The following is a 25536-nucleotide window of genomic DNA, read 5'->3' as shown; positions in this document are numbered from 1 at the left end:
ACAACCAAATCAAACCAACTATATCGGTTTGGACTGGTTCGATTTTACTGGATTTTTCGGTTTTTTTTGTTGCATAAATATTATTTCAATCTTACTTTGTTAAATTTTTTATAGGTAAATATATATTTAGTAAAAATTAAAAAAATTGACAAACGTATGATCTATTAACATATTCTTATGGAAGAATTTTTTTAGTAACATATGATAATTATTTTTTTAGTCGTCTGACAATATATAATTTTTCGTTGATGTACACTTTCAAGAATAACTGAATTTAATAATTAAACGTAAAATCAATATGATACCATATAATAATATGTTCTATTTAATTATCAAAATACCACTTCAAATTCGAAAAAGATATAAGAATGTAATAGATTTTGACATATGAATATGGAAGAACAAAGAGATTGACATATTTACTAACACTTGATAAGAAAGTGATCATACAACCCATTATTTAAAGCTAATAAAGATAGAGCACTTCATATTTTACTAAATATTACATCCAATAAGAGAATCTTAAATATTTTTAGACATTTTTTAAAGAAAAATCTTGAAAGTATATATAAAAATTATATATTTATATTTCGGTTTGGTTCGGATTTTTTTTACTCAATACTAAATCAAATCAAACCAAACCTAGTCGGATTTTTTAATCAGTTTGGTTTGACTTTTCGATTTAGTTCGATTTTACGGTTCGGTTTATACACCCCTAGCTTGCACCCAAGCTTTCTTCCTTTCCAAGATGATGAGAAAGTTGTACTAATTAATAAAGCTCACACAAAATTAACTACCAAATATTGATGACTGCTATAATTGGTGTTAATGGTGATTAATGATGACATTTGATGAATAATATCCTGAACTTTTCATTGTCAACCCCTCATCCCGCTACCTGGTTTTGTTCAATCCAAAGGCAAAAAGTGCAAAGTACAAACTCTCTTTTTTTCCCTTGTTCTTGCCGAGCAAGTTTTGATATAAAACTTAAACCACAGAATTAGCAAACATCTTAATTTGCTTAGCTTACTAGGAACTCTTTGATCATTTGGATGGTATAGTCTATTACATTACATACCACAGTAAGAGTGAAAAAGGCCGCAGCTCAATAAGACTTAAACTGAAAAAAATTGAAATAATTTGAATTTTATTCAATGATTATAAGAGGTTTATTAGGTAAGTTGACCATTGACCAATAGATGTATTTATTTCCCCTTAGTCTTTTTTCATGCATTGTTTCTTAATTAAAAATTCAAATTGATTAAACTCTCTATGTAAATTTGGCCGGATATTTATGTAAATATTTCATAAGATTTTGATTTTTTGCGTTTATCCATGATATGACTTCTATTATAATAATTTTAAAAACTCTCTACTAATGTTCAAAAATATCTTATATTTTTATTATCTTTGAAGTAGAAAAAAGTAAAGAGTTTTTCAAAATAATTTATTTACATTTAAAAAATATATATATTTCACGTCATACCAATTTTTATTTTTAATTTAAATATACTCTTTGTTACACTTGAATATCGCTATAGAAACTATCAATTAGAAACCAATATCTCTCTTGTTGAGTTCGAGAAAAAAAAAACTTTTACATAATCTAATAATTCAAAACTAATATTCTTCAACCAAAAAAATATTATACCCTAGAATGTGCTAAATTGAAATTAATGATAGCAATTGTATGGCTAAAGTTTTGTTATTTGTTTGATGTCCACTTATATAAATTGACTCTTCAAACAAATATTGTTCAAAAAGAAAAGAAAAAAGTGTTGCTCTACTAAAGTAATTGGCCTAACCTTCGGTTCCGTGACCAAGTTTTTCTTTCTCAACGAGTTTTTTTTAATATTGACTAATTTTTGTGATGTTTCTTTCTCCAGCATATATGTTTACTTCATTATATATGTAAGTAAAGTTATATTCGATTTTTAAACTCTTTTTTGTTATTTGGATAAACATAGACATATACCCTATATATTATATTTATTTTGAAAGAAATTCACTTTATTCAAATCTAGCTACAGTGTTTTAAATAACTATATAATTATAGAGTTTTAAATGTGAAAGAGCTTTATAGTTATATTATCACGACCCCAAATTCCCTCTGTATGAGGTCGTGATAGCACCTAGTCTCTAAGACTAGGTAAGCCTATCAATGCGGAATAATAATAATAATATCTAAAATAGATAAACTACAATTCAAATAATTTTAACTCCCAAAATCCGATAGAAATAAATCACAAGTTTCTAAGAATTTATTCTCAATGTCTCTATATGTCAAGGTCTAAATAAAATATAAGGAAGCAACATAAAATGATAGAAGGGGACTCCGAAGTCTGCGGACGCTGGCAGATATACCTCGAAGTCTCCGTGCGCAGGTAACTCACTGACGTCTAGGCTGGTAAAATGTACCTGGATTTGCACAAAAAGATGCGCAGAACTGTAGTATGAGTACACCACAGCGGTACCCAGTAAATGTCAAGCCTAACATCGGTAGAGTAGTGACGAGGTCAGGTGAGACCCTACTAGAATATAATAATGGCATGGTAAAATGTTTATCAATATAGTAAAATAAAATGACATTGGAAATGAATCAAATAGTATGTCACATTTAATGACATCAAATAATTACAAATAATATCTCGTGGAATCAAAACAGAATTTCCTTCAACTTTATGAAAATCACAACAATTAATCGAAAGCAACTATGGCCATAAATCAATATCAACAAGGGCACTCCCGAGGTACCGCCTCGTAGTCCCAAATCATAAATAAATTCACAATATCTCATTTCCTTATATCACCGCGGGAGCCTTCACAATTTATTTAAAGAAAATATTTTTTCCGAAATAGCATCCCGCGTTTTAGCCACCCTTATCACACCGCATGACTTCTAGTAGTCACCCCTACTAGCCACGCGTATCAAGCCACCCTTATCTCACCGCATGCATTTCAACACCCATACCTTATACCACCGCATGCGTATCAATATCACAATATATCATAATTTGTACCTCAAGTGCCCAATATTTCAATTTTCCACAAACAAAAAAAATAACAACAATATTTTTCAATAATAAAGAGCTCAAGGCTCATGCCAGAATAATCCAAAAAACATCTTACGAAAATATTCAAGAATAAATAATTCAGAAAAATAATATTTCAAATTTTTAATACGATGCTTCAATATTAAATTTAAAAATATCAAATACTTCATATTAATAATATTTAATTTAAAGAAAAGCAATCTTCAAATAATGCACAGTATAAAAGAAACCAAGTTTCAATTAAACAGGTAAAACAATTAGCATGAAAAAGGTAAACAAATCTAAAATTTATATCAAAGATCAATGATGATGAATATAACAAGATAAAATAATTTAATAACTGTGCAACAATGATCTACACAATTTAAAAATATAATCTTTCACATCTAGCCCGTGTACACACTCGTCACCTCGTGTACACGACTTTTAATACATTTCAATAATCACATTAATATCAATTCTAGGGAAAATTTTTCTCACACAAGGTTAGACAAGTCGCTTACCTCGGCTTGCTCCAATTTAATCAAGTATTATGCCTTTTCCTCGATTTTTCGACTCCGATCGACTCGCATCAAGTCATAATTAATTCGATACAGTCAACAAAAATTATAGTAATTAATTTCATAAAAAAATATCACATTTTTCAATAAAATTCGAAATTAGCTCAAAATTTGCCCGTGGGGCCCACATCACGGAATTCGACGAAAGTTAAGAAATATGAACGCACATTCAACCACGAGTCTAACCATACCAAAATGACTAAATTCCGATAACGATTCAACCCTCAAATCCTCAAATCTATCCAAGAGGGCTTTCAAAATTTTCTCAACTTAAATCACTAATTAAATGTTAAAAATAGTGATGGATTCGGGTAATCTAACCAAGATTGAGTTAAGAACACTTACCCCAATATTTTTCCTTGAAGATATATCAAAAATTGCCTCTGCTCAAGCTCCAAGTTGTTAAAAATGGCGAATGGGACGAAGTTCCCCTGATTTTATATCTAATAGATCTGTCTAGGATGGCCTCGATCATGGGGGCCGATCCAAGACCTCGATCATAGGGGCCGATCCTGGACCTCGATCATGGGAGTCCGATCATGGTCCTCGATCATGGGTCTCGGTCATGGCCTTCGATCATGGCCCTCCACCCTGGGGCTCGATCACAACCATCAATCCTAGCTATCGATCATGGCTTTGATCTTTATGGCCTTCGATCACGAGCCTTGGTCATAGCTCTCGATCCTGGGCCTTCGAGCAGTGGCCTTCGATCATGTCTCTCGAGCCTGCCATCGATCCTCAGGAAGTTCGATTATGGCAGCATTTCCAATAGAAAATTGCAGCAGCTTTTGCAGCAGCTGTTTAAGTCCCATTTTGATCCGTTAACCATCCGAAACTCACCGAGGCCCTCGGGACCTCAACCCAATACACCAACAAGTCCTAAAATATCATACGAACTTATTTGAAACCTCAAATCACATCAAACAACGCTAAAATCACGAATCACACATAGATTCAAGCCTAATAAACTTTGAAACTTTCAATTTCTACAAACAACACCGGAACCTATCAAATCAAGTTCGATTGACCTCAAATTTTGCACGCAAGTCATAAATGATATAACAGAGCTATAAAAATTTTCAGAATTAAATTTTGACCCCGATATCAAAAACTCAGCCCCTCGGTCAAACTTCCCAAAAATTCAACTTTCGGCATTTCAAGCCTAATTTCACTACGGACTTTTAAATAAAATTCCGATCACGCTCCTAAGTCTAAAATCACCATACGGAGCTGTTGGAATCATCAAAATTCTATTCCGGGGTCATTTGCACATAATTCGACATCCAGTCACTATTTGAACTTAAACTTTAAATTTTTTCGTCAAAATTCTATATCTCGGGCTAGGGAGCTCAGAATTTGGTTCCGGGCATACGCCCAAGTCCCAATTCACGATACGGACCTACCGGAACTGTCAAAATACTGATCCGAGTCCGTTTGCTCAAAATATTGACCAAAGTCAACTCACTTGTGTTTTAAGCATCTAATTCACATTTTAATCTATTTTTCACCTGAAAACTTTCCGGATTTTTTTTTTACGGATTGCACACGCAAGTCGAGTAATGGTAAATAGTGCTTAGATCACAAAATTAATCATTAAATTTAAAGATGACATTTTGGGTCATCACATATATGGAGTAATTTTTTTTTTCGAGAGACGAAGTAGTATTTAAATAATTAGAAAAGATAACAAAAGTTCCTAACATGATTGCATATGATCATTAACCGAATTAAGTATGATAACATGATAAAAAAGATAAATTTTATTTTTAATTTAAATTCGAATTTTAAAACTTTATCTATAAATTCAAAATATATATATATATATATATATATATATATATATATATATATATATATATATATATATATATAGAGAGAGAGAGAGAGAGAGAGAGAGAGAGAGAGAGAGAGTTGTATTTGACTAACATAGTCAAATATAGAATAAAGTTACCATATACTATTGATATTTATTAGCTTGCCACTTGGCTTAATCATAATGTCAATTATATATAGTAACTTTATTTATTTTTTTGAAAATTCAAATAGAAGGGTTAATACGAGAAAGTAACCTTTTTTATTTCCTTTTTGGGGATTCTCCATATAAAGAGAAGGAGCAAATGCATGCTCCAATTAAAAATTGAATTCTTACCAGGTATATCCCTAGGTCAGTCGCACATCGAAATATGTAAGAGCGATTGGACAGTCTCCTAAAACATACCCAAAATAATTATAATTGTCCATAGAATGTGAAAGAAACCTTGAAGAATTTACATCGGTGAATGGACATAAACTTGAGAGGAAAATTGGGGCTATTCTAGTAGTAGCACTACTACATTCCTTGTTTCATCCGCCACATATAAAATAATAATGTAGAATTAGTCCAAATAGTCGTTCATTTGATTTTTTAAATTAAAATAATTGACAGATTTATAATATATGTATAATTTATATATAATATATGTATAACTGTGTGTAATCAATGTATAATATATGTATATCGACTATAAAAAAATTGAATCTGGCCGGCTATTTGAGTAACAATCCCGTCTAATAGCGATTTCATAGACACTAAGCACTAAAATATTGCACATGTAATTTTTAAACACTATATTTGTTTTCATGTGGCCTATAGGTCACAATTTCGAGCCGTAAAAGTAGTCGCTAACACTTGCATTAGGTTATACTGTCTACATCACACCCCTTGAGGTGCGACACTTCCTAGGATCCTGCGTAAATGCATGATAGTATATATACTTGGTACACAGCCTGCTCTTTTTTTTTCTAAAAATGTTTATATACTATCAGTGTAAAAGTATTTCCCCTATTAGCTCAACTGAAAATTAATTATATGTGTGTTCATTAAAATTGAAATGATAACTTGAAAAATTAAACAATCACCGGTCATAATTATGTTAAAATACATTACTGATTACATAGAATAATACAAGTTAATCTAAATATCATTACAAGAATGGAATATCTTTATCTTTTTAACGGTCTTCTACTGACTTAAGTGTTGCTGCTTAGGCCTTAGGTAGTGGAGTCCCTCGTGTTGGTTCAGTTAAAAAGCAAACGCCACCATTTTCACCACTAACTCCCTTTTCTCCAGTCCAGTCTTCACGTTTCCATTTTTTTCTGCCCTTTGTGAATTGTGTGTGAGTGGAGGAGTTTTCCAATATATGGGAGTGACGCCTGGTTTTTGTAGTGCCATCAAATTCTTGGATACTGTTTTCACTAAATACTATTAACCAGTTTTGTGTAACAGAAATACTGCACAGTATACCTGTGACACTGAATAATCTCTCTCTCTCTGTGTCTCTCTCTCCTCTTTATTTCAAATCACTCTCTCTCTCTCTCTCTCTCTCTCTCTCTCTCTCTCTCTGTCTTGTACTGCTCGTTTCTGCTATAAAACCCCCATCTTTTTTCGGCTTACAGTTGATAACACATTCATTTACTAGCCTCATACCACAAAATAGGAGAATGGGTGTTTCAGAAAAGACTCTTCTTTTACTGTTTCTTTGTGTTTTTCTTGGAGATATTAGCCTCTGCTTTTCTTCCAAGGTAAATAAACTTTGGCTCTGTAGTCTGTCTGTATGAAATATGTAACATGGGTTTTTATTTGTTGTTATTGGGGATGTTATTTGAATGATGTTTTGAAATAATGAATAGTTAGTGAAGTTGTGTTCTTGATTTTTTTTTTCCAGTTATATGTGGTGTACATGGGAAGCAAAGATGGTGATGAACACCCAGATGAAATTTTGAGGCAAAACCATCAAATGCTGACTGCTATTCATAAAGGAAGGTTAGTTCTTGTTACCTTTAGCTATGAGTTTTTTTTCCCTTTTTTTGAGCTGGTTCATTGGGTTTTGCACTTGTTTCTTTTGGCAAAAAACTGAAATGGTAACTTTACAGTGTTGAACAGGCCAAGACTTCTCATGTATATAGTTATAGGCATGGTTTTAAAGGCTTTGCAGCCAAGTTGACTGAGGCACAGGCTTCTGAAATATCCAGTAAGCCCCTGAATGTTTTTCTTTTACTGTTGATTACATATTTAATGGTTTGTACTGGACAAAGGTAATGATATAATACGAATAAGTACTGAGAAAATTTTCTTTTATGTTAAAATAAAACAGAAATGCCTGGAGTGGTATCTGTATTTCCAAATACTAAGAGGAGCCTACACACAACACATTCATGGGATTTTATGGGGCTCAGTGATGATGAAACAATGGAAATCCCAGGTTTTTCTACCAAGAACCAAGTTAATGTTATCATTGGTTTCATTGATACAGGTGATTTCTCTGTTCCTTTAGCTTTAGTTATCTTAAATTCCAGCAATCTTTTCCTAGTTAGGTGAAAGATATGATCGTTTAATGATGGAATGCACCAACTAAGTTGGTCCCTTCATTTAATGTATTGTCACTTAAAAGGGCTCTTGACTCTGTAAGTTTTCTTAAGAAGAGTACGATAACATGACTTTGAAAAAGTGCTAAGTTTGTCATTTCAGTACGTATGGCTGAACCTGGGGAAAGTAGTTCCTTTCATCAATCAATTCTTGTTTCAATCATTTTCGAATGATGAAATATGTTTGCTTAGGTTTTATTTAAAACTCAAGTTTATGCAATTTCTTAACTTCCCATTTCTTCTTAGTCACATCTTCCCATATTTTACCAGTTGCATTTATGCGTGATAGTGTTCTTGAACTATTTGTAAATGTTACTTTATGGGAAGAGCCACTATCCATTAGAGTGACATGTTTCAATGCAAATATTAACTCTGTTCACAACCTTATCAGTTTATCCTCAACCTGGTCCCCAGCTCTCCCTCTTTCCCTTGTTTTTCGAGCTAATTAGAATTAGAACTTGAGGTTAAGCTCTTAAGATGTATAATGAGACAGGAATTTGGCCTGAGTCTCCAAGTTTTAGTGATACCAACATGCCTCCAGTGCCAGCTGGATGGAAAGGACAGTGCCAATCAGGGGAAGCATTCAATGCCTCTATATGCAACAGGTTTTCTTTTGTTTGCCAACCATCTCTTCTTTTGTTATATGGATGATAAGTGCAATAACAATTTGTCTTATGTAGGAAAATAATTGGGGCTAAATATTATATGAGCGGCTATGAAGCTGAAGAAGAAAATGGGAAGACCATGTTATACAAGTCTGCTAGGGACAGTTCTGGTCATGGGAGTCACACAGCTTCTACAGCAGCGGGACGTTACATAGCTAATATGAATTACAAAGGTTTGGCAAATGGAGGAGCCAGAGGTGGTGCCCCAATGGCCAGGATAGCAGTGTACAAAACCTGCTGGAGTTCTGGTTGCTATGATGTTGATTTATTGGCTGCATTTGATGATGCAATTAGAGATGGGGTTCATGTCATTTCTCTATCTTTGGGCCCTGATGCTCCCCAAGGAGATTATTTCAATGATGCCATTTCTGTGGGGTCATTTCATGCTGTTAGCCGCGGAATACTTGTGGTCGCTTCAGTTGGAAATGAAGGCAGCACTGGTTCAGCCACAAATTTAGCTCCTTGGGTGATCACAGTTGCAGCCAGTTCAACCGACAGAGATTTTACTTCTGATATTGTACTAGGAAATGGAGTTCGACTCAAGGTAATCCCACTTTTCGACAAGTTTACATATTATTATTCAATTTCTATTTTCTAAATTAAGTTCTGATATTTGGAAGGGTGAAAGTCTTAGCTTATCACAAATGAATACATCTACAAGAATTATACCTGCTTCTGAAGCTTATGCTGGATACTTCACTCCCTATCAATCCAGGTGAATCATAAGGTACTTTCGCTGTTTGTTAAACGTAGATATGTATGCATTGACAATTATCTTAATTTACTTTTTTCCTTCCCTCTCTTTTTTCCACTAGTTATTGCTTAGATAGTTCTTTGAATAGAACTAAGGCCAAAGGGAAGGTTCTTGTGTGCCTACATGCTGGAAGCTCAAGTGAGTCAAAGATGGAGAAAAGCATTATAGTTAAAGAAGCCGGTGGAGTTGGGATGATCCTTATAGATGAAGCAGACAAGGGTGTGGCCATCCCTTTTGTCATTCCTGCAGCAACTGTTGGGAAAAGGATTGGAAACAAGATCCTAGCTTACATTAATAATACACGGTTCACTTCCTTCTTGTTGACTTTTTGATGTTGTTAACTATCATCTCATCCCAATCTCACATCTTATTATATTAACAGCCTCCCCATGGCAAGGATTCTCTCTGCTAAAACCGTTTTGGGAGCTCAACCTGCTCCTCGGGTAGCAGCATTTTCTTCTAGAGGTCCTAATTCTCTAACACCAGAAATTTTGAAGGTAATTTGTGCGCTAAAAATAGTAATAATGTAGGGACTTAATTTCAACTGCCACTTGTTTTCAACAATGATCTCTCTTTGCCTTTATAATGTAGACCAACAAAGTTTTTATGTCGCATCCTGATATTTACTTCCTGGATCTTCAATGTGGTTGTGGATTAGTTCTTTGTTACTTTGCATTTTCTTTGGTTCTTACCTTATTTGAGGATTTGGCTTTTTCTTGCAAGTAATTTCCTGGCTGATTTGCCTTTGTAGCCTGATATTGCAGCTCCTGGATTAAATATCCTGGCAGCATGGTCTCCAGCAGCTTCTACTAAGTTGAACTTCAACATACTCTCCGGAACTTCTATGGCTTGCCCCCACATAACAGGAGTCGTTGCCTTGTTAAAAGCTGTGCATCCATCTTGGTCTCCCTCTGCAATTAAATCCGCGATCATGACAACAGGTAGAATAAAGGCTTTTACATAATCTAACTCTTTCGTTCAAGCCTTCAGTGCATTCAAAATCGGCCCATAATATACTCTCGTGAATGTTAATGCCAGCTAAACTGTCAGATAAGCATCACAAACCCATAATAGTGGATCCTGAAGGGAAGAGGGCTAATCCATTTGACTTTGGTTCTGGCTTTGTTAACCCCATAAAAGTCCTGGATCCTGGTCTTATATACGATGCACAACCAGCAGATTACAAAGCATTTCTTTGTTCAATTGGTTATGATGAGAAATCTCTGCATCTGATTACAAGGGACAACAGCACCTGTGATCAAACCTTTGCGTCACCAAATGGACTAAATTATCCCTCCATCACAGTACCAAACCTAAGAAGCACATATTCAGTAACTCGAACTGTTACTAACGTGGGAAAAGCAAGAAGCATTTACAAGGCAGTCGTCTTTGCCCCAATGGGTGTCAATGTCACTGTGGTTCCCCGAAGATTAGCCTTCACTAAATATTACCAGAAGATGAATTTTACAGTGAACTTCAAGGTGGCTGCACCAACAGAGGGATATGTGTTTGGTTCTTTGACATGGAGGAACAAAAGAACATGGGTAACATCTCCACTTGTCGTCAGAGTGGCACATTCCAACATGGGTATGATGGTATAGTTGAGGTCAAGTGCTATTTATTGGGGTAAAAAGTAACATATACTGCACAAGTAGCTGTTGAAAATGGTTGCAGCAGCAAGAATTCAGTATCACTCTTGATAATTCCTTGAAATCAACACAAATTCTTAGTAGAATACTTGTAATTAGTTTTAGAATATGAATAACTAGTAATTCTTTATTCCATTCATCACTAGTTTTGAGTTTTAGTCCTTGTTACCTAGTTAGCTTATTAACTTTTCGTAGCTACTTGACAGCATATTGCAAATTCTTTTACTTGTCTTGTAATTTTACATTATGGCTTGGCATTCTCTGTGTCTGACTCTGCTTCTATCTCAACTAGTAGTTCATTCTTTAATGGAATATCTTGTAGAGACTCCACTGCAGTTTGAGTAAGAAAACTTGAACCGTGTTTGATCCAGAAAGAGAACTTGAAAATAAGATTAAGGAAGGGGTTGGGAGGAACTCTAGACTGGGTATTCACGCAATAAACAACCAACCAATCTCCACTACCAAATGACATCTCAATTTTACGCTAACAGAACTTGGATAGTTGTACACAGTTCTGTATCTGTATCCCCAATGTACCGAAACACAGATTTAAACCATCATAATCGCTGGCCTTGGGATTGAATGTCTGAAGGATCAACCAGGCCTTCCAACACAACTAGTTCATCAAGGAGTGTAAGCTTCTCGTCTTCAAGGGCCTTAATCTCATCTTCGGCTTCACTCAATTCTTTACCAAGAGCAAAACTTTCTTCCTCCAGCAATAGATACTTTCTCCTTAATGCCCGATATTCATTTCCGGAAGTGGAAGTATCCGGCAAGAATTCAGGTGATGATTTGTCGGCATGTTGGAATAATGGGGAAACTTCGTTTGATGGTACTCTTTTGGTGGGTTTTAGTCCATTTTGAATTGGCAGCGCATGAAAATCTTGTATCCTTTTTGCCTTATTCCCTTCTTTTTGCAGCACTGGAGCCTTTTGTTGTGATGTTTTCTTTTTTCGCATTTTGGAAGCTGAAGCTTCCTCAAGTCCTCTACGAGCCTGCATATCTCTCTCTATATTTAATCTGCAAGCATAAACAACTAGTGATATCAAACTTCCAAAAGCATCAGCAACCATGCTAAGCAGCTCCTCAGGAAAAAAGTCATTTTTGGTTGTCATAGTCTAGTAGAGGACCAAAGCAGAGTTCTCAAAGAACAACATTTTGGTTAGCTCAGTCAGTCATGTTCATGTAACGCCGTGAACAGTACTGAGTTGGTAAATACTCATCCAACCAGAATTTGGTTTATTTTTGAGGTTCTTTTGTTCAGTCTCTACATTTTAACTCATGCCATCTCCCCACCCCAATCCACACATGAAAACAAAAGGACCCTAAAAAGATAATTAGAAATTCCTGCATGCATTCTGAGGTAATATCTCGTTGAGTTCTAATTAATATCTACTACAATATTTCTTTTGGGGTGTTGGGATGCAGAGGGAGCTAGGAGGGATCCACTCAGGAATGAAAGATAAGTTCCAATTCATAGAATGGAAAAGCCCAGACTAGAATAATGTCAATGTGAAAGTTATGGCATTGAAATCTAACAAGCAGAGGAGTGGAAAGGTCTAAAAGGAAAAACCGAAAAAAGAAAGCATCTGAAATCGCATCAGACAGTTAAGAGAGAAGCACAGATGATCCTATGCCTCCAAAAAATAAGAATAAGTGAATCCCAGGTAACATACTTCAAAAATTGCTTACCAGTTTTATCAATTTCTAATAATTTCAAATATATCAATATATCATAGAGGGGAAAAATTGAAGAGGTAGTTCTATCATTAAATAAACAAATGAATGATACAAAGAATACTGTTCCAGACAACTCAATATACAGAGTAATGACACACCATTGTACAGCATTTATTTTTAAGCAAATTGGACACCACAAATAGCATTTTTCCCATTATACAAAACTTTGCAAGACTAGATTCAGGGCCATGCTGAAAAATCTTTCCCCATGTCTAAAGCAAAGCCTTCATTTTTTCTACCTTTTCCATACATTTTATAGTTTTAGTTGAGCAAGATAATTCCATGATGCTCTACTTCAAGATGAGAGCATACGATACCCAGGTGACACTGTTATTGAGTTTATTTTTTCCAAAATATATTATCGCCTATTCTGGTCTGTATCACCGGTTTTAATCTTTAAATTCAAAGAATAAAGCGTTATGTATAGCCTATCTAGAGGATGAACCCTATGATGCCCAGCCATGCAGTAAGTCTCCTAGCATAACCAGAAGAATGTAGGATAAGAATTACAAGTTAATTTGTAAGTTATGAGACATGTTATTCCAGCCACTTTATCATATTTCTGGTTAGATGTAGAACAGCAAGAAGGGTTCGGAAGCTATCACTGCTTGTTACTAAAACATCCACAAATCATACGATTCCTATTTCCAAGTGACCAATACTCTTTGACATGTAACAGAAATATGATAAAGTGGCTGGAATAACATGTCATTTTTCATTGGAGGAAACAATGACCTACTGTGAATCAAGAAAATAGGTATTGAGTCAATAATGGAGGGACATTTCAATCAGATCTTTGCGATAAGAAAGTCAATTTTCTAGATTCAAACCACAATGGACTCAAGCTTTACTTTTTTCCAAAGCTTAGCAAGGAAATTCATTTGTCAATTCTAAAGACTAGAAATGCTTATAATGCCAGACATGCAGGCATAATATCAAAATTCCACGTTGAATAAACCTATATTAACAGCTGCAAGTTAAAGTCAATATTTGACCAGAACTCTCTCTAGTAGCAATTAACGAAAATTGAGCGGTTATAATACAAGGAAATTTCCTCCAAAGAGACTGTAATTTTTATAAGTGGTATAAGATAAGCTCTCTGCTCAAATTTAAGAATTCTAAGAGAAGATTTCACAGTTTGAACAACAAGATTGACTTTGATGAGAAAGAGGAAGCATCTCAATGAGAAGACATTTCAATTTTTCAGTGCAAACCTTAGTCTTGAATGACTCTAGATAAAAAGATTAAAACCCCAAAAAGGATTGAACTCAAGCCAAAAAGAGTATTGCACGAAACCGCTAAGCGTTTGAAGCTAGACAGTGACCTAGGGAGATCTAAACTTTACTAGTTATGTGTGAAGATTTGGATGAATACATGTGAAAATGCATGAATATTCCAAAACTGAATAGATGTGATACATCAACTCTAGCGCGTGGAAGTATTTTTTAGTGTGTTCTCTCTATTTTCTTTTAGAAAACATTAGCAATCTTCTTCCTCCAATGTACATCATTATCTTGACTTAAAAATGGTAAAATCCTACTTATCATCACAAATTGAATAATAAAAACCGTTTCTATTCCTTAGCCAATTTATCTAGGAAGCTCGGAATAGGCTTATCATATTTTACCAGGATGAAATTAGGATAATCCGCCGCAAGCTAATCTAATTAAAACCCAGCAGAGTAGTGGCACTTGTTGCCCTCCTTATCCGGGCAAAACACAAGGACAGGAAAATAATCTAATTAAAACACAAAACCCAGCAGAGTAGTGGCCATTGTTGCCCTCCTTATCCGGGCAAAACACAAAGCAGATGAATAAATCGAGTTAACCCAAATAATAATCCTCTTAAATTAAGGTAAAAGGAGAAGACAAATTCAACTGGGTCTATGAACCCAAGAACCCAACTAAAACTAGCAAAACAAGTAATAGGATCATATTATAAAAGCACCTCTTTTTCCCCTAAAATTACCTGTAACTGTCAATCTCCTTGAAATATCGGCAAAAATATCGGGGGATGAAACTTCTCAGAGCTTACAGCGAAGAAGAAAGGGTTAGAGGGTTTTTGCTGTTTCCAAATTCCAATTTTGGACCTAAGTACTAAACGAAAAAAGGACCAGTTGATAAACGTTTTTTTTTCTTCTTCATAGGACATTAGTTCGGATTTGTTTCTCCATTTTTCTCACTTCTGGTAATTACACTTACCTCCCCTCTATTTCAAAATACTACTCTAAATTAACTTCCTATATTTTATTTTATTTGACAGTTTTAATTGGACAGGAAATTTGAAAAAATTTAATATAAATGGTATAGTTTTTAGTAATGCCATAATATGTGATCATAAAAGTATGTTATTAAATTTAATGCACAAGTTGATGTGGATTTAGCCAGTGGCTTCTTCTCCTTAACATGGGACATTTTTGGTAAACATTACTCTACTACACTTGTTAAATTAACTCGATGGACATTATGTTAGAATTGTTTGAGAGATATGGAGTGTACACGAGTAACATCAATACGCGTACAAAGCACATTTAGAAGGTAGTACAACAATAATTAAATTAAATTTTTTTTTTAAAATCCTCCCAAATTAGGAGGATCTATAATTAATTTAATTGAAGTAAATATAATACTCCATTCTTTTTAAGTGTTGAGAATTCCAATTTAGCACAATATTCCATGATTTGAACAGGTCCAATAGCCGGTGGTACTTTGACCAGAGCGCAACTAAGCTCTCTTCTTCAACTGTATAGTTTTCTACTTATGTTTTCTTTTATCCAGTTCCCTTTCATTGCTAGTAATATACAAATATTTGACCAATATGCTCCATCTGTTTCAAAATAGTTTTCATATTTCACTTTTTAGAGTCAGTCGTCTAAGTAAATTTTTACTACTTTTTAAGTATATACTACCTTTCACAATCTTTTTAAATATCCTTTTTTTTTTCTTCAAATATTCTAAGTGGATCAGTATCCGTTTTAATTTGATAATAATTGGTGAATGACCACGTGAAAGTGACAAATAAGCTGGGATATAAATAGGAGCAGTAATTTTGGGGGGGAAATATAGGCACTGTAGATAATTGAATACTCTGCATTCTGCAACCTGGCATTAAGAAAATTTGCTAAGAATAAGAGTATTCTTGGATTTCTTCGTTTAAATTAGGTAAACGCTTTTTCAATATATAATGGAGTAGGAAATTTTGAACAATGGGCATAATAGAAACATGAGAAAATCAATAATTCTATATCAAAGAGAATAACAGCTTGTTTAGAAAAAGCAAGGAACTCACTAAGCTAGTGATAATCTTCAATATAAAGTACAGTTACTCTTTCACTTAATATCTGCTTTATTCATGTGGCCTATGTGTAATTCTTTACATAAAAAAAACTATCAATAATTCGATGCTGATTTGCTTTACGTATAGGATATGAATTTATGATTGAATTGCATGCATATCCACATTTATAAAAAAACTAAAGGTCCACAATCCTACAAAATTCTTACAACACGCAGAACATTATACAACTGAAAGCTACTTCTTTAAATTTATCTCTTTCTTTATGTAATGGAATCATATCATTCTGCTTTTTCTTGGATAAAAAGTCCTTTTATTAAAGAAGGGTATATGTGGTCTGCTTTTTAATCATTTAACCAACACTACGATCAATGTAGATTCATTATTCATATGTTATCTCCAAGTCAATAACTTAAATCAAAAGGATGTGTGAACGCTTGCTGTCAAGAGAAAAAAAGAAGAAAAATACGGATTTAATTTAGAAGCAACTTCTTTAAAAAAAACAATAAAATGGAGCTTTAATTTATTCTCTTCAATCATTCGAAAACAAAACGACCTGGTTTGAGTTGTTCGTTGGGTATTGAAATATTTTTATTCAAGTTGTATGCAATAGTAATTAAATCAGATCACAGTCCGATCGTACAACCTTCTATTGTGTTCTTTGCTCTTAGCTAGGTCCAACAAAATAAATATTATTTAATTCTTTTTTATGGTCATTTAAAATATAATTATTAATAATTACCGATAATAAGTTAAATTAATATCTGGAAAAAATTAAGGCAATTAACCTTCTCTAACAAGTTAGTATAGTGATAGGGTAAAATACTGGTTTGAACGTAATTAAGCGGTGAATTTGGTGATAACTCATACTTTTATCTGTCGTTGCGGTGTCTTGTCTTCTAAATACATGAAATAATAATATGAGAAAAAGGTCAAAAGAACAACCGAGACAAAAAGAGTCTCATAAGTTTTTTTTCTTTTTAGAAAGACTTTGTACTCATCATTCATAGTTTCATACAGTTAAAATAAGGCAATTAACCTCATTAATAAAATAAAATATCAACTACAGCATATTATTTTCTCTTTTCTTTGAGCTTGAAAATCCTATTGTATGGCGCAATTTAAGCACCTCGGTCCTTGGAAATTGCGGTTGGTGGGTAGCCAAACCAAGTGGGGATTAAATTCCAATCAATAAAAAATAAACAACAAGAAGTATTACTAAATTGTGATGGGTAAAGATTTCATACTCCATAGTCCATCCCATCCTTTATGTTTGTTCTTTAAACGTTTAATATAAAATCATTTAATAATATTAATAATAAGGAGTTTTGACTAAATTATCGTTTTCTCTTTTTGAAATGAGTAAATAATGGATATATAGTTTCTTGATTTCTAAAGTGACAAGTATTTGAATCAAATATTTTGGCTGACGTGACAAATAGAAAAGACCAGCGAAAGTATATTGTTTAAGGAATTATACAATAAATTAATTACAGACTTTGCAAATGATCATAATATAACTTCGGCTTAAAGATAATTTTCCTCTTTTACTATTTTATACGAACAACATCCTAATGGGTTGACTACATTAAGCAAAAGTTTAAAAGTAAGTTGGTATTAAAAACCCTGAAAACGGGTTACACGTACCAATTTCCTGTAATTAATGTTTATTTTTTTATCATGTTAGCTTAGTATTATTCTCATGATTAAAGATAAGTATTGTTAAAACCTCTCACGTCTCCATGGTCAAGAGAAAACAGAATGTGTGGGAACTGCATTACGCTAATAACATATCCATTTTAATGTGCAAAATTTGGTTGACCGTTTACTCGGTCAAATAATGAATCTTCAGTAGTTTCAACTTGTAGGATGTATCTGAGCAGAGACATTGGAGAAATTTTACAAAGGATCAGAGAAAAGAGAAAGATAACAATCATACCATATTACCATGGAGAATTACACATAAAAGGGTAAGACATATACTTCCTCTCACGTACTATATATATATCCTCCCTATTAATTTCATATTTTGTGTTACCACTTACCAGCAGTAAGAAGTTACACAGGAAACGGGTGAAATCCCATTTTTGAAAGATGAAAAAAAACACCAGCTTAATCTACCCATCAATCATCATAAATTTTTTTTTTTTTTAAAAGTTGTTCCATATATCTTCTTTTCTTCACTATACATCTTCTCTGGTACTCCGGAAGATCCTGAAAGTGACGAGTCCTCGTTTTTACCATATAAAAAGAAGCATAAAAAAAATAAGCACAACATACATTGATACAAGTCATAAGTTTCGCTATAATGCAGCCGTATAGAAACACAGCATAAAGTAAAGAAATCAAACACACGCAACAATATAATGACAATAATTAATATTTTAGTCATAAACAACTATCTGGCCGTTCAGACGTTCAGTAGTAAGTGTGCCTAAAGCCTATCAAATTCCATGCGTGTCTAACAAAATATCCCACTAATCTTATCACACTGTTCGGATGGTGTAGGGGTGGAAATAACCGGTTCATAGATAAGTTTTTTCATGCCTTGATTTTTTTTTCGATTCGCTTGGAAATCTCGATAGTCTTTTTTTTTTGGAGATTATTGAGAACGAAAAGATGAAAATGTGTTTGGGATTAAGAACAATGACAAAATCGCTTTATGTGTGTTGTCATAAAACGCATAGATAAAAGATTGTTTTATGCTTGAAAAACCCGTTCCACGCTCTCTATCCAAGGATCTTCCTGGACTTTTTCCACTCGTACGTTGCTATGGGTAATTAATATTTATAGCTGCAACGGTGATGAAACCATTTTTAAAATATCCACATGTATGTGTTATCTAAATGGTGAAATAGGTTAAAGCGTACACAACATTAGAAAGATGATGAAAATTATGCCTTTTACAGAATCAAACGTGAAGGAAAATATACATGTTTCCTCCCTTTATTTAATTTGGAAATTAAAATGTCATACTACAGTCAAGTGATTATTATATAAATTCCATCTTGTTTCATTTAACATAAAATTAATTACTACCTATTTGAAAATCAATTTTTTTGTTTGACTTCAATTTTAATGCATTTCTTACATTTTAAAATGATAAAAATCTATGACTTATAGTGTTTTCTATATAGTTAATAAAAAATGTAATTGTACAATGCTTTCAAAAATTAAGAAATTGGTTTCTAAACTGAAACCGTAAGTTAGAGAGATTGACCGTATACTCCAAATTCTTTCATATATTTTGAAAGCAAGCAAGTTATCCTATTATTTTCTAAAGAAGCGAAAACAATATCATCAATTACTATGAGGAGTTTACTATCTAACTACCATAAAATTACAGTAAAGTATGGTAAACTTTTGTGGCTTTGACAAAACCTATCTTAGAGAAAATAGAAAGGTCCAACATTTCAGTTGCATTGATGAAGTCCACTGCAAATTCCAAATAACTTAATTACATTGGTCAAATGTCAATCATATGTGATTCGGCACCCTGTCGTAGTACCACATTGCACCTAAGATTCTCTCATTTATAAGCCACCTTTTTCAAAACGAAAACAGCTATTGGTCTAATCAATTCTTTTTTAATACAGTACTTACTATTTTAAAAGTTTAGTAAAATTTCCTCCTTTGAAAAAAGTTGGATTACATCTTGGAAAGATATACAAGACAAACAAATTAGAACGCTGGGTGTAACAAGTTTTATCAAGTTATTTTTGGGAATTAATCGTTATCTCTCCTAGTAAATAACTCAACATTCATCTAAGTGCACAATTCAATCTTCTGGAGCATAAGTGACAACAATCAATATTATACTATTTTTAAAAAATATATATATACAATATTTAATTTTGCGGAAAGACCATGAGTTCATGTACCCGTGCCTATAAATCTGTCCCGCCCCTGTCCACTAGTATTGGTGCATTATGGACATTTCATTTAATAATTACTCACTTTTTTTCCTATAAATCCTTCTATGATTTGGTAGTCCTTTAAAATTATTATCTTAGATTTATGATATTTTTTCACATGAGATTTGTAAAGACTAACACGAGAAATTTGTAAATAAATACATTAGGTCTTTGTAGAGTCATTTTTTCTATTTAAATTATCTTTATAGTGATAATTAAATACTTGCAAGTGCTTCTTTATCCTTTTTTTCCCCTTTCTTTTTGTGACGTTAAATCATATATATCGAATCCAACTATTATTTTTAGATAAAGGAGAGCATATATTGATGAATAAAGCGTGCACCGAATTTTAGTATACAATAATTCAAGTGGGTCCAAAATTATATCAAATACTCCATATAAAAGAGTAGAAAGACCAAAGAACCCCTCAAATTTCTTTAATCCAACTAGTAAGATGGTGACCTGAAGGGCATGTGATGTACAGCCAAAGTTGATCCCTGTCATTTCAATAGAAAACTCATGCAAATCAAATAAAATGCAGAAAAAAATGAAAATAATAATAATAAAGAATCAGCGAAGGGGCAAGTTCCAGGTAATGACATGAAAGAGTGTGAGACCAACCCAAAAACCTGTTCAAACTTCAAACCTCTCCAGCACTAATACTAGTATCTCATCTCATTTTCTTCACTCATTGATAAATTATTTTATTTATATCTACAAAAAAGTAAGACAACCCCAACGTGCCTCAAACCTTCTCCTCATTAGATTCTTTCTTCCCCTGTTTTCTTGTCCAATCTCCAAATCTACTTCCCCTACACTACTCACCATCTCTCCTGCTGATGAAATGGGATTATTGACAGCAAAACTACTCACCATTTTCATCTTTCTCTGCTGTCTTCAACTCAAACTTGAAGCCCAGAAACTGAAAACTTTCAATAAAGAGTATCCATCTTTTGATGAAACTTTCTTTAACATATTTGAGGTTGAAAAACCTGCAACAATCAGCAACGCTGCTCTTCAGGTAACCCCTGACTCTGCATCTTCTGATTTCAACCTCTACAATAACTCAGGAAGAATCCTCTTGAAACAGCCATTTAAGCTATGGGATGGTGATATTTCAAACAATAAAAGCAGGGTTGCATCTTTCAACTCTTCTTTTCTTGTAAATATTTATAGGCCAAAGAATGAAACAGCTGCTGAAGGTTTAGCATTCTTGATTTCTCCAGATTTAGAGAAACCACTCAACAGCCAAGGGCAGTATTTGGGTTTGACAAATGCTACCACTGATGGAAATGCCACCAATAAAGTTATTGCTGTTGAGCTTGATACTTTTAAGCAGACCTTTGACCCTGATGATAACCATATTGGTATAGATATTCACAGTATTAGATCTGTAAAGTATGAATCTTTGTCATCCCATGGGATTGAGCTTGCTCCTATTGGTGCAAGATTCTATAATGTTTGGGTACAATATGATGGAATCAAGAAAATTCTTGATGTGTATATTGCAGAACAAGCTGAAAAGAATGGTTCTACACCACCTAGGCCAAACAACCCTATATTAACATATAATCTTGATTTAAAAAATCATGTGAATCAAGAATCATATTTTGGATTTTCTGCATCAACTGGGAGTAATTACCAACTCAACTGTGTGTTGAGGTGGAACTTAACAGTTGAGTATTTTCCAGATAAAAAGCATCCTTGGTTAAAGGTTGTTTTAGGGGTTGGGGTTCCAGTAGTGGTGTTATTGCTACTTGGGGCAGCATATTTAGGGTATATTTATCACAGGAGAAGAATTGATAGGTCACAGTCAAACATATTGGGTGCACTAAAGAGTTTGCCTGGAACCCCACAAGAGTATAAGTTCAAGGCCTTGAAAAAAGCTACCAACAATTTTGATGAAAAGAACAAGCTTGGGCAGGGGGGATATGGAGTGGTTTACAGAGGTTTTTTAGTTGCCGAGGATAAAGATATTGCAGTCAAGTGGTTTTCAAGGGAAAGCATCAAAGGGGAAGATGATTTCTTGGCTGAACTTACTATCATTAATCGTCTCAGGCATAAACATCTTGTCAAATTGCTTGGTAAGTCTTTTTTTATTTTGGTTAAGAGCACAGATTTTGAACACTTATTTCTACTTATCATACCATGAATTTCATCTGTTTGAGTAGAGTGCTAGAGTTATATTCTGCCTGTTCTCGTTATGATCTTTGTAGTAGGTTCAGCATGACCACATATTAAGCCCAACAGCAGTTAGGGAAATGGAGTAATAAATATTCATCATATAAGATAGTACAAGAGAATGAGCTTTTAATGGCAAAGATTGTATGCGCACACAGCTTTTAGCTAAACCCTTGAGTCATAAATAAGGCCCACTTCAAATATTTCCATTGAATTTCATTGCTTTCATTTGTAAATGCATTGATATAAACTAGGTGGAGCCAACTTGATGTGACTTGAGTGAATGGTTCCAAAAACCTTGTAAAAGTTACTACGATAATTTAAAGCCAAAGCTTGGTGGGATATCAACTTTAATACTCCACCCTTTACGTGAACTTATTTGACTCGACAAGGAATTTAAGAAAAAAGATAAAGACTTTTGAACTTGTGGCGTAAAATAAGAAACATATATTTTGTGTGGCTATAAATCATTGCATAAGGGTAAATTGTTTTCAAATATGAAAAGAGGTCATTCTTGTTGGAACGAACTAAAGAGAAAATAAGTTCACATAAATTGAAACACATAATAGACTCATTAACCGCGTGGCTGTAATCCAATGAGCAGAAGCCTTATCTTTCTGTGCTTTTCTATTTCCAGTAAGTTTCCACTCAGAGATCCGTGAACTTACATGCTTATTCATCTAATTTGTGTAAATTATGAGTTTTGACATGGGACTAGTCTTTTCTAGTCTGACATTTAGCATGCTGGGATTTTACAAGTTGGATCATCTTCTGAGAAGCAGATTTGTCGGTTTGAAGAATCAAAGCCTTCTTGAACCCTTGTACTTAACTTGGTCGTCCTTTTTGTCTTCAATCTCTCTTTTCTTTCTTGGAATTCTCGAGTCATCCCAAGGATTTGTCAAAGTTTCTCCTTAAGGCTCCGTTTATTTAGCGTAACCAAAATTTAGTGGCCTGACTAACCGGATTCTTGCTGCACAGAGCCTACTGAAGTGAAAAACGCTCCTTACCAAGAGTTTCCATTCCTAGGGTTTGAAACCGAAACTTTTGGTTAGATGTGAAAGGGATCATATTCATCTTACCACACTCCTAGACGGTGAATGTCTTAATAGTTGATTCCTCCCATTTGGTAAGTGACATTTTATGCCATAACATCATGGAAGTAGGAAAAACTAATGGAATGACTTAAATGTTTTGACCAAGAACCAACTTGCTGCTACAGTGCTATGTCCCCTCCAATTTAGAAGATTGAATCTCCTCATTTGATTTTCTGAAAGAGAACAAAAAGAAGATGATCATCTTTCGCTGACCATGGAAAATGCCCTAAGCAGCCATTCGTCAAACCAATTTTTTATGCCATATATGTCAATATTTTGAGGAAGCCTCCTTCTTTGTCACAACATACCTTTCAATGCATTGTCAATGATTGAGACAAGTTTTGGAATGCTAAATATAAAGATGATAATTATATCCACTGAAAAGGACATCAACTTCGTATTTTAGTACACAATTATCTTCAAACACCTATCCTTTTGTGTCATCTGACCCTACAAAGAGATAAAGTTCGTGACTTTTTCTTTTATAAACTACAGAATATAGTTGACCATCTGGAATTTTTTTGCTCTCTATTTGATGAACTTATACACCTTTGTTACTGAATCACTGGATAATTTTTACTGATAAAAAACAATCTTACTGACATAAGCATCTTATAATTGAATGTTATGGTAACAGGATGGTGCCACAAGAATGGAAAGCTACTGCTTGTATACGAATACATGCCTAATGGCAGCCTAGATATGCACCTTTTTTCGGGGCCAGATAAGCAGCCGCTGAGCTGGCATGTCCGCTACAAGATTGTGCAAGGTGTCGCCTCAGCGTTGCATTATCTGCACAATGAGTACGAGCAGAGGGTGGTCCATCGCGATCTAAAGGCAAGTAACATCATGCTCGACTCCAAGTTCAATGCACGCCTTGGGGATTTTGGCCTTGCACGAGCCCTTGACAACGAAAGGACCTCATATGCTGAGGCTGAAGGAGTACTTGGCACAATGGGATACATAGCACCAGAGTGTTTCCACACCGGGAAAGCCACATCGCAATCTGATGTTTACGCATTTGGAGCCGTGTTGTTGGAAGTTGTATGTGGCCAAAGACCTGGAATCAAGGTTAATGGTTTTCAATTCTTTGTTGATTGGGTTTGGTACTTGCATCGCGATGGCCGTATCCTAGAAGCTGTTGATCAAAGGCTTGGAGATGACTATGTTGCTGAAGAAGCAAAGAAACTTCTGCTATTAGGTTTGGCTTGCTCACATCCAATAGCAAGTGAGAGGCCTAAAACACAGACAATAGTTCAGATTATATCAGGGTCAGCACCAGCACCAGAAGTTCCACCGTTTAAGCCGGCATTTGTATGGCCATCTATGATGCCAATGGACATAGACTCTAGTGTTATGGACACAACATCTATAACAACTTCTAACTTCAATTCAGGATGGAGTCTTGACTATCAAAGCAGGGAGACCCCATCATATGCAGACCACCCCAACTCATTGGTGTAGTTACTTAGGGAAAACAACTTTTACCTAAAGGAAAATTGTTTTTTTTTGGTTGTCTATTTTTTCTTTAATTTACTGTAATTATGTTTTCTGGGGAGGAGGTAAAAATATTTCTTTCAGTTTTTTACTTTTTGTTTTGATGTTTTTTTTTCAATTTGTTAATGGGGAAGGATGAGATCAGACCAGCCCATGTACATCATTTAACTCAGTAGTGTTACAGTATGTCCTATTTACTGTTGCTCTTTCGTTGATATATTGATAATATTGAGATTGATTTAAAACGAGTAACTAACATTTGAAACCAATTGCAAGGTTCTGAATACCAAACTAACTGAATTCAGTCATATGAATCCTATAGATCCATTTGATTCTATAGTCTCATTCTATTCCAGATGCGAAAAAGCTCAACAAGGGGAAAAGAAAATACTAGTGCAGATTTGCTTTTCCAGTTACCTTTAGGTTTCTTTTACAAAACAAAGGAATTAACATGTTTCTATCTAGAACCCTTCTTATCGGCCGACTGAAAGAATATTGCACATGGATCAAAATCCTGAAGCAACGCCATTATTTACATGCCTTGGGAAATCCTGCAAATCAATCACTGTCGCTGAACTTTTAGTCTCTATGTTGTTTCTGCCCTATAAAACTACTTGGTGCGTATGATGCTTCTTAAATTAAGGGGTACTTGGACATAAGGCACTCTTTAAGGGGGAAAACATCCCATGTGAAATGGATCGCATGTCCAAAAAAGTCATTATATCATTGTT

The 25536-nt window shown here is 34.1% G+C and overlaps 3 protein-coding genes across 4 annotated transcripts; 2 read left to right on the top strand and 1 right to left on the bottom strand.

Annotated features, from left to right (window-relative positions):
- Positions 1 to 6916: 6916 nt before the first annotated feature.
- LOC107771885 (subtilisin-like serine-protease S) lies at positions 6917 to 11342 on the top strand. Of its 2 annotated transcripts, none has more exons than XM_016591346.2 (11): positions 6917 to 7174; positions 7318 to 7415; positions 7526 to 7623; positions 7747 to 7905; positions 8511 to 8622; positions 8698 to 9226; positions 9303 to 9397; positions 9498 to 9740; positions 9819 to 9933; positions 10188 to 10377; positions 10475 to 11342. In XM_016591346.2, exons 1-11 carry the CDS (start codon positions 7094 to 7096, stop codon positions 11035 to 11037), a joined length of 2283 nt encoding a protein of 760 aa, XP_016446832.1. In that variant the 5' UTR covers positions 6917 to 7093; the 3' UTR covers positions 11038 to 11342. The 2 variants fall into 2 exon arrangements, with proteins under 2 accessions (XP_016446832.1, XP_075091245.1); XM_075235144.1 differs by having other exon boundaries at positions 10487 to 11293.
- A 197-nt stretch (positions 11343 to 11539) lies between these two features.
- LOC107771886 (uncharacterized) lies at positions 11540 to 12349 on the bottom strand. Its single transcript, XM_075235145.1, has one exon. It carries the CDS (start codon positions 12198 to 12200, stop codon positions 11643 to 11645), a length of 558 nt encoding a protein of 185 aa, XP_075091246.1. The 5' UTR covers positions 12201 to 12349; the 3' UTR covers positions 11540 to 11642.
- Positions 12350 to 20635: 8286 nt separating this feature from the next.
- Positions 20636 to 25000, top strand: LOC107771887 (putative L-type lectin-domain containing receptor kinase S.5). Its single transcript, XM_016591348.2, has 2 exons — positions 20636 to 22117; positions 23946 to 25000. Exons 1-2 carry the CDS (start codon positions 20878 to 20880, stop codon positions 24770 to 24772), a joined length of 2067 nt encoding a protein of 688 aa, XP_016446834.1. The 5' UTR covers positions 20636 to 20877; the 3' UTR covers positions 24773 to 25000.
- Positions 25001 to 25536: the final 536 nt, after the last annotated feature.

The sequence above is a fragment of the Nicotiana tabacum genome, chromosome 17, assembly GCF_000715075.1.
Source record: "Nicotiana tabacum cultivar K326 chromosome 17, ASM71507v2, whole genome shotgun sequence".
NCBI classification, from domain to species: Eukaryota; Viridiplantae; Streptophyta; class Magnoliopsida; order Solanales; family Solanaceae; genus Nicotiana; species Nicotiana tabacum.
Note: the sequence above shows the minus strand (reverse complement) of the source record. Positions and strands in the feature narration are given on the sequence as shown.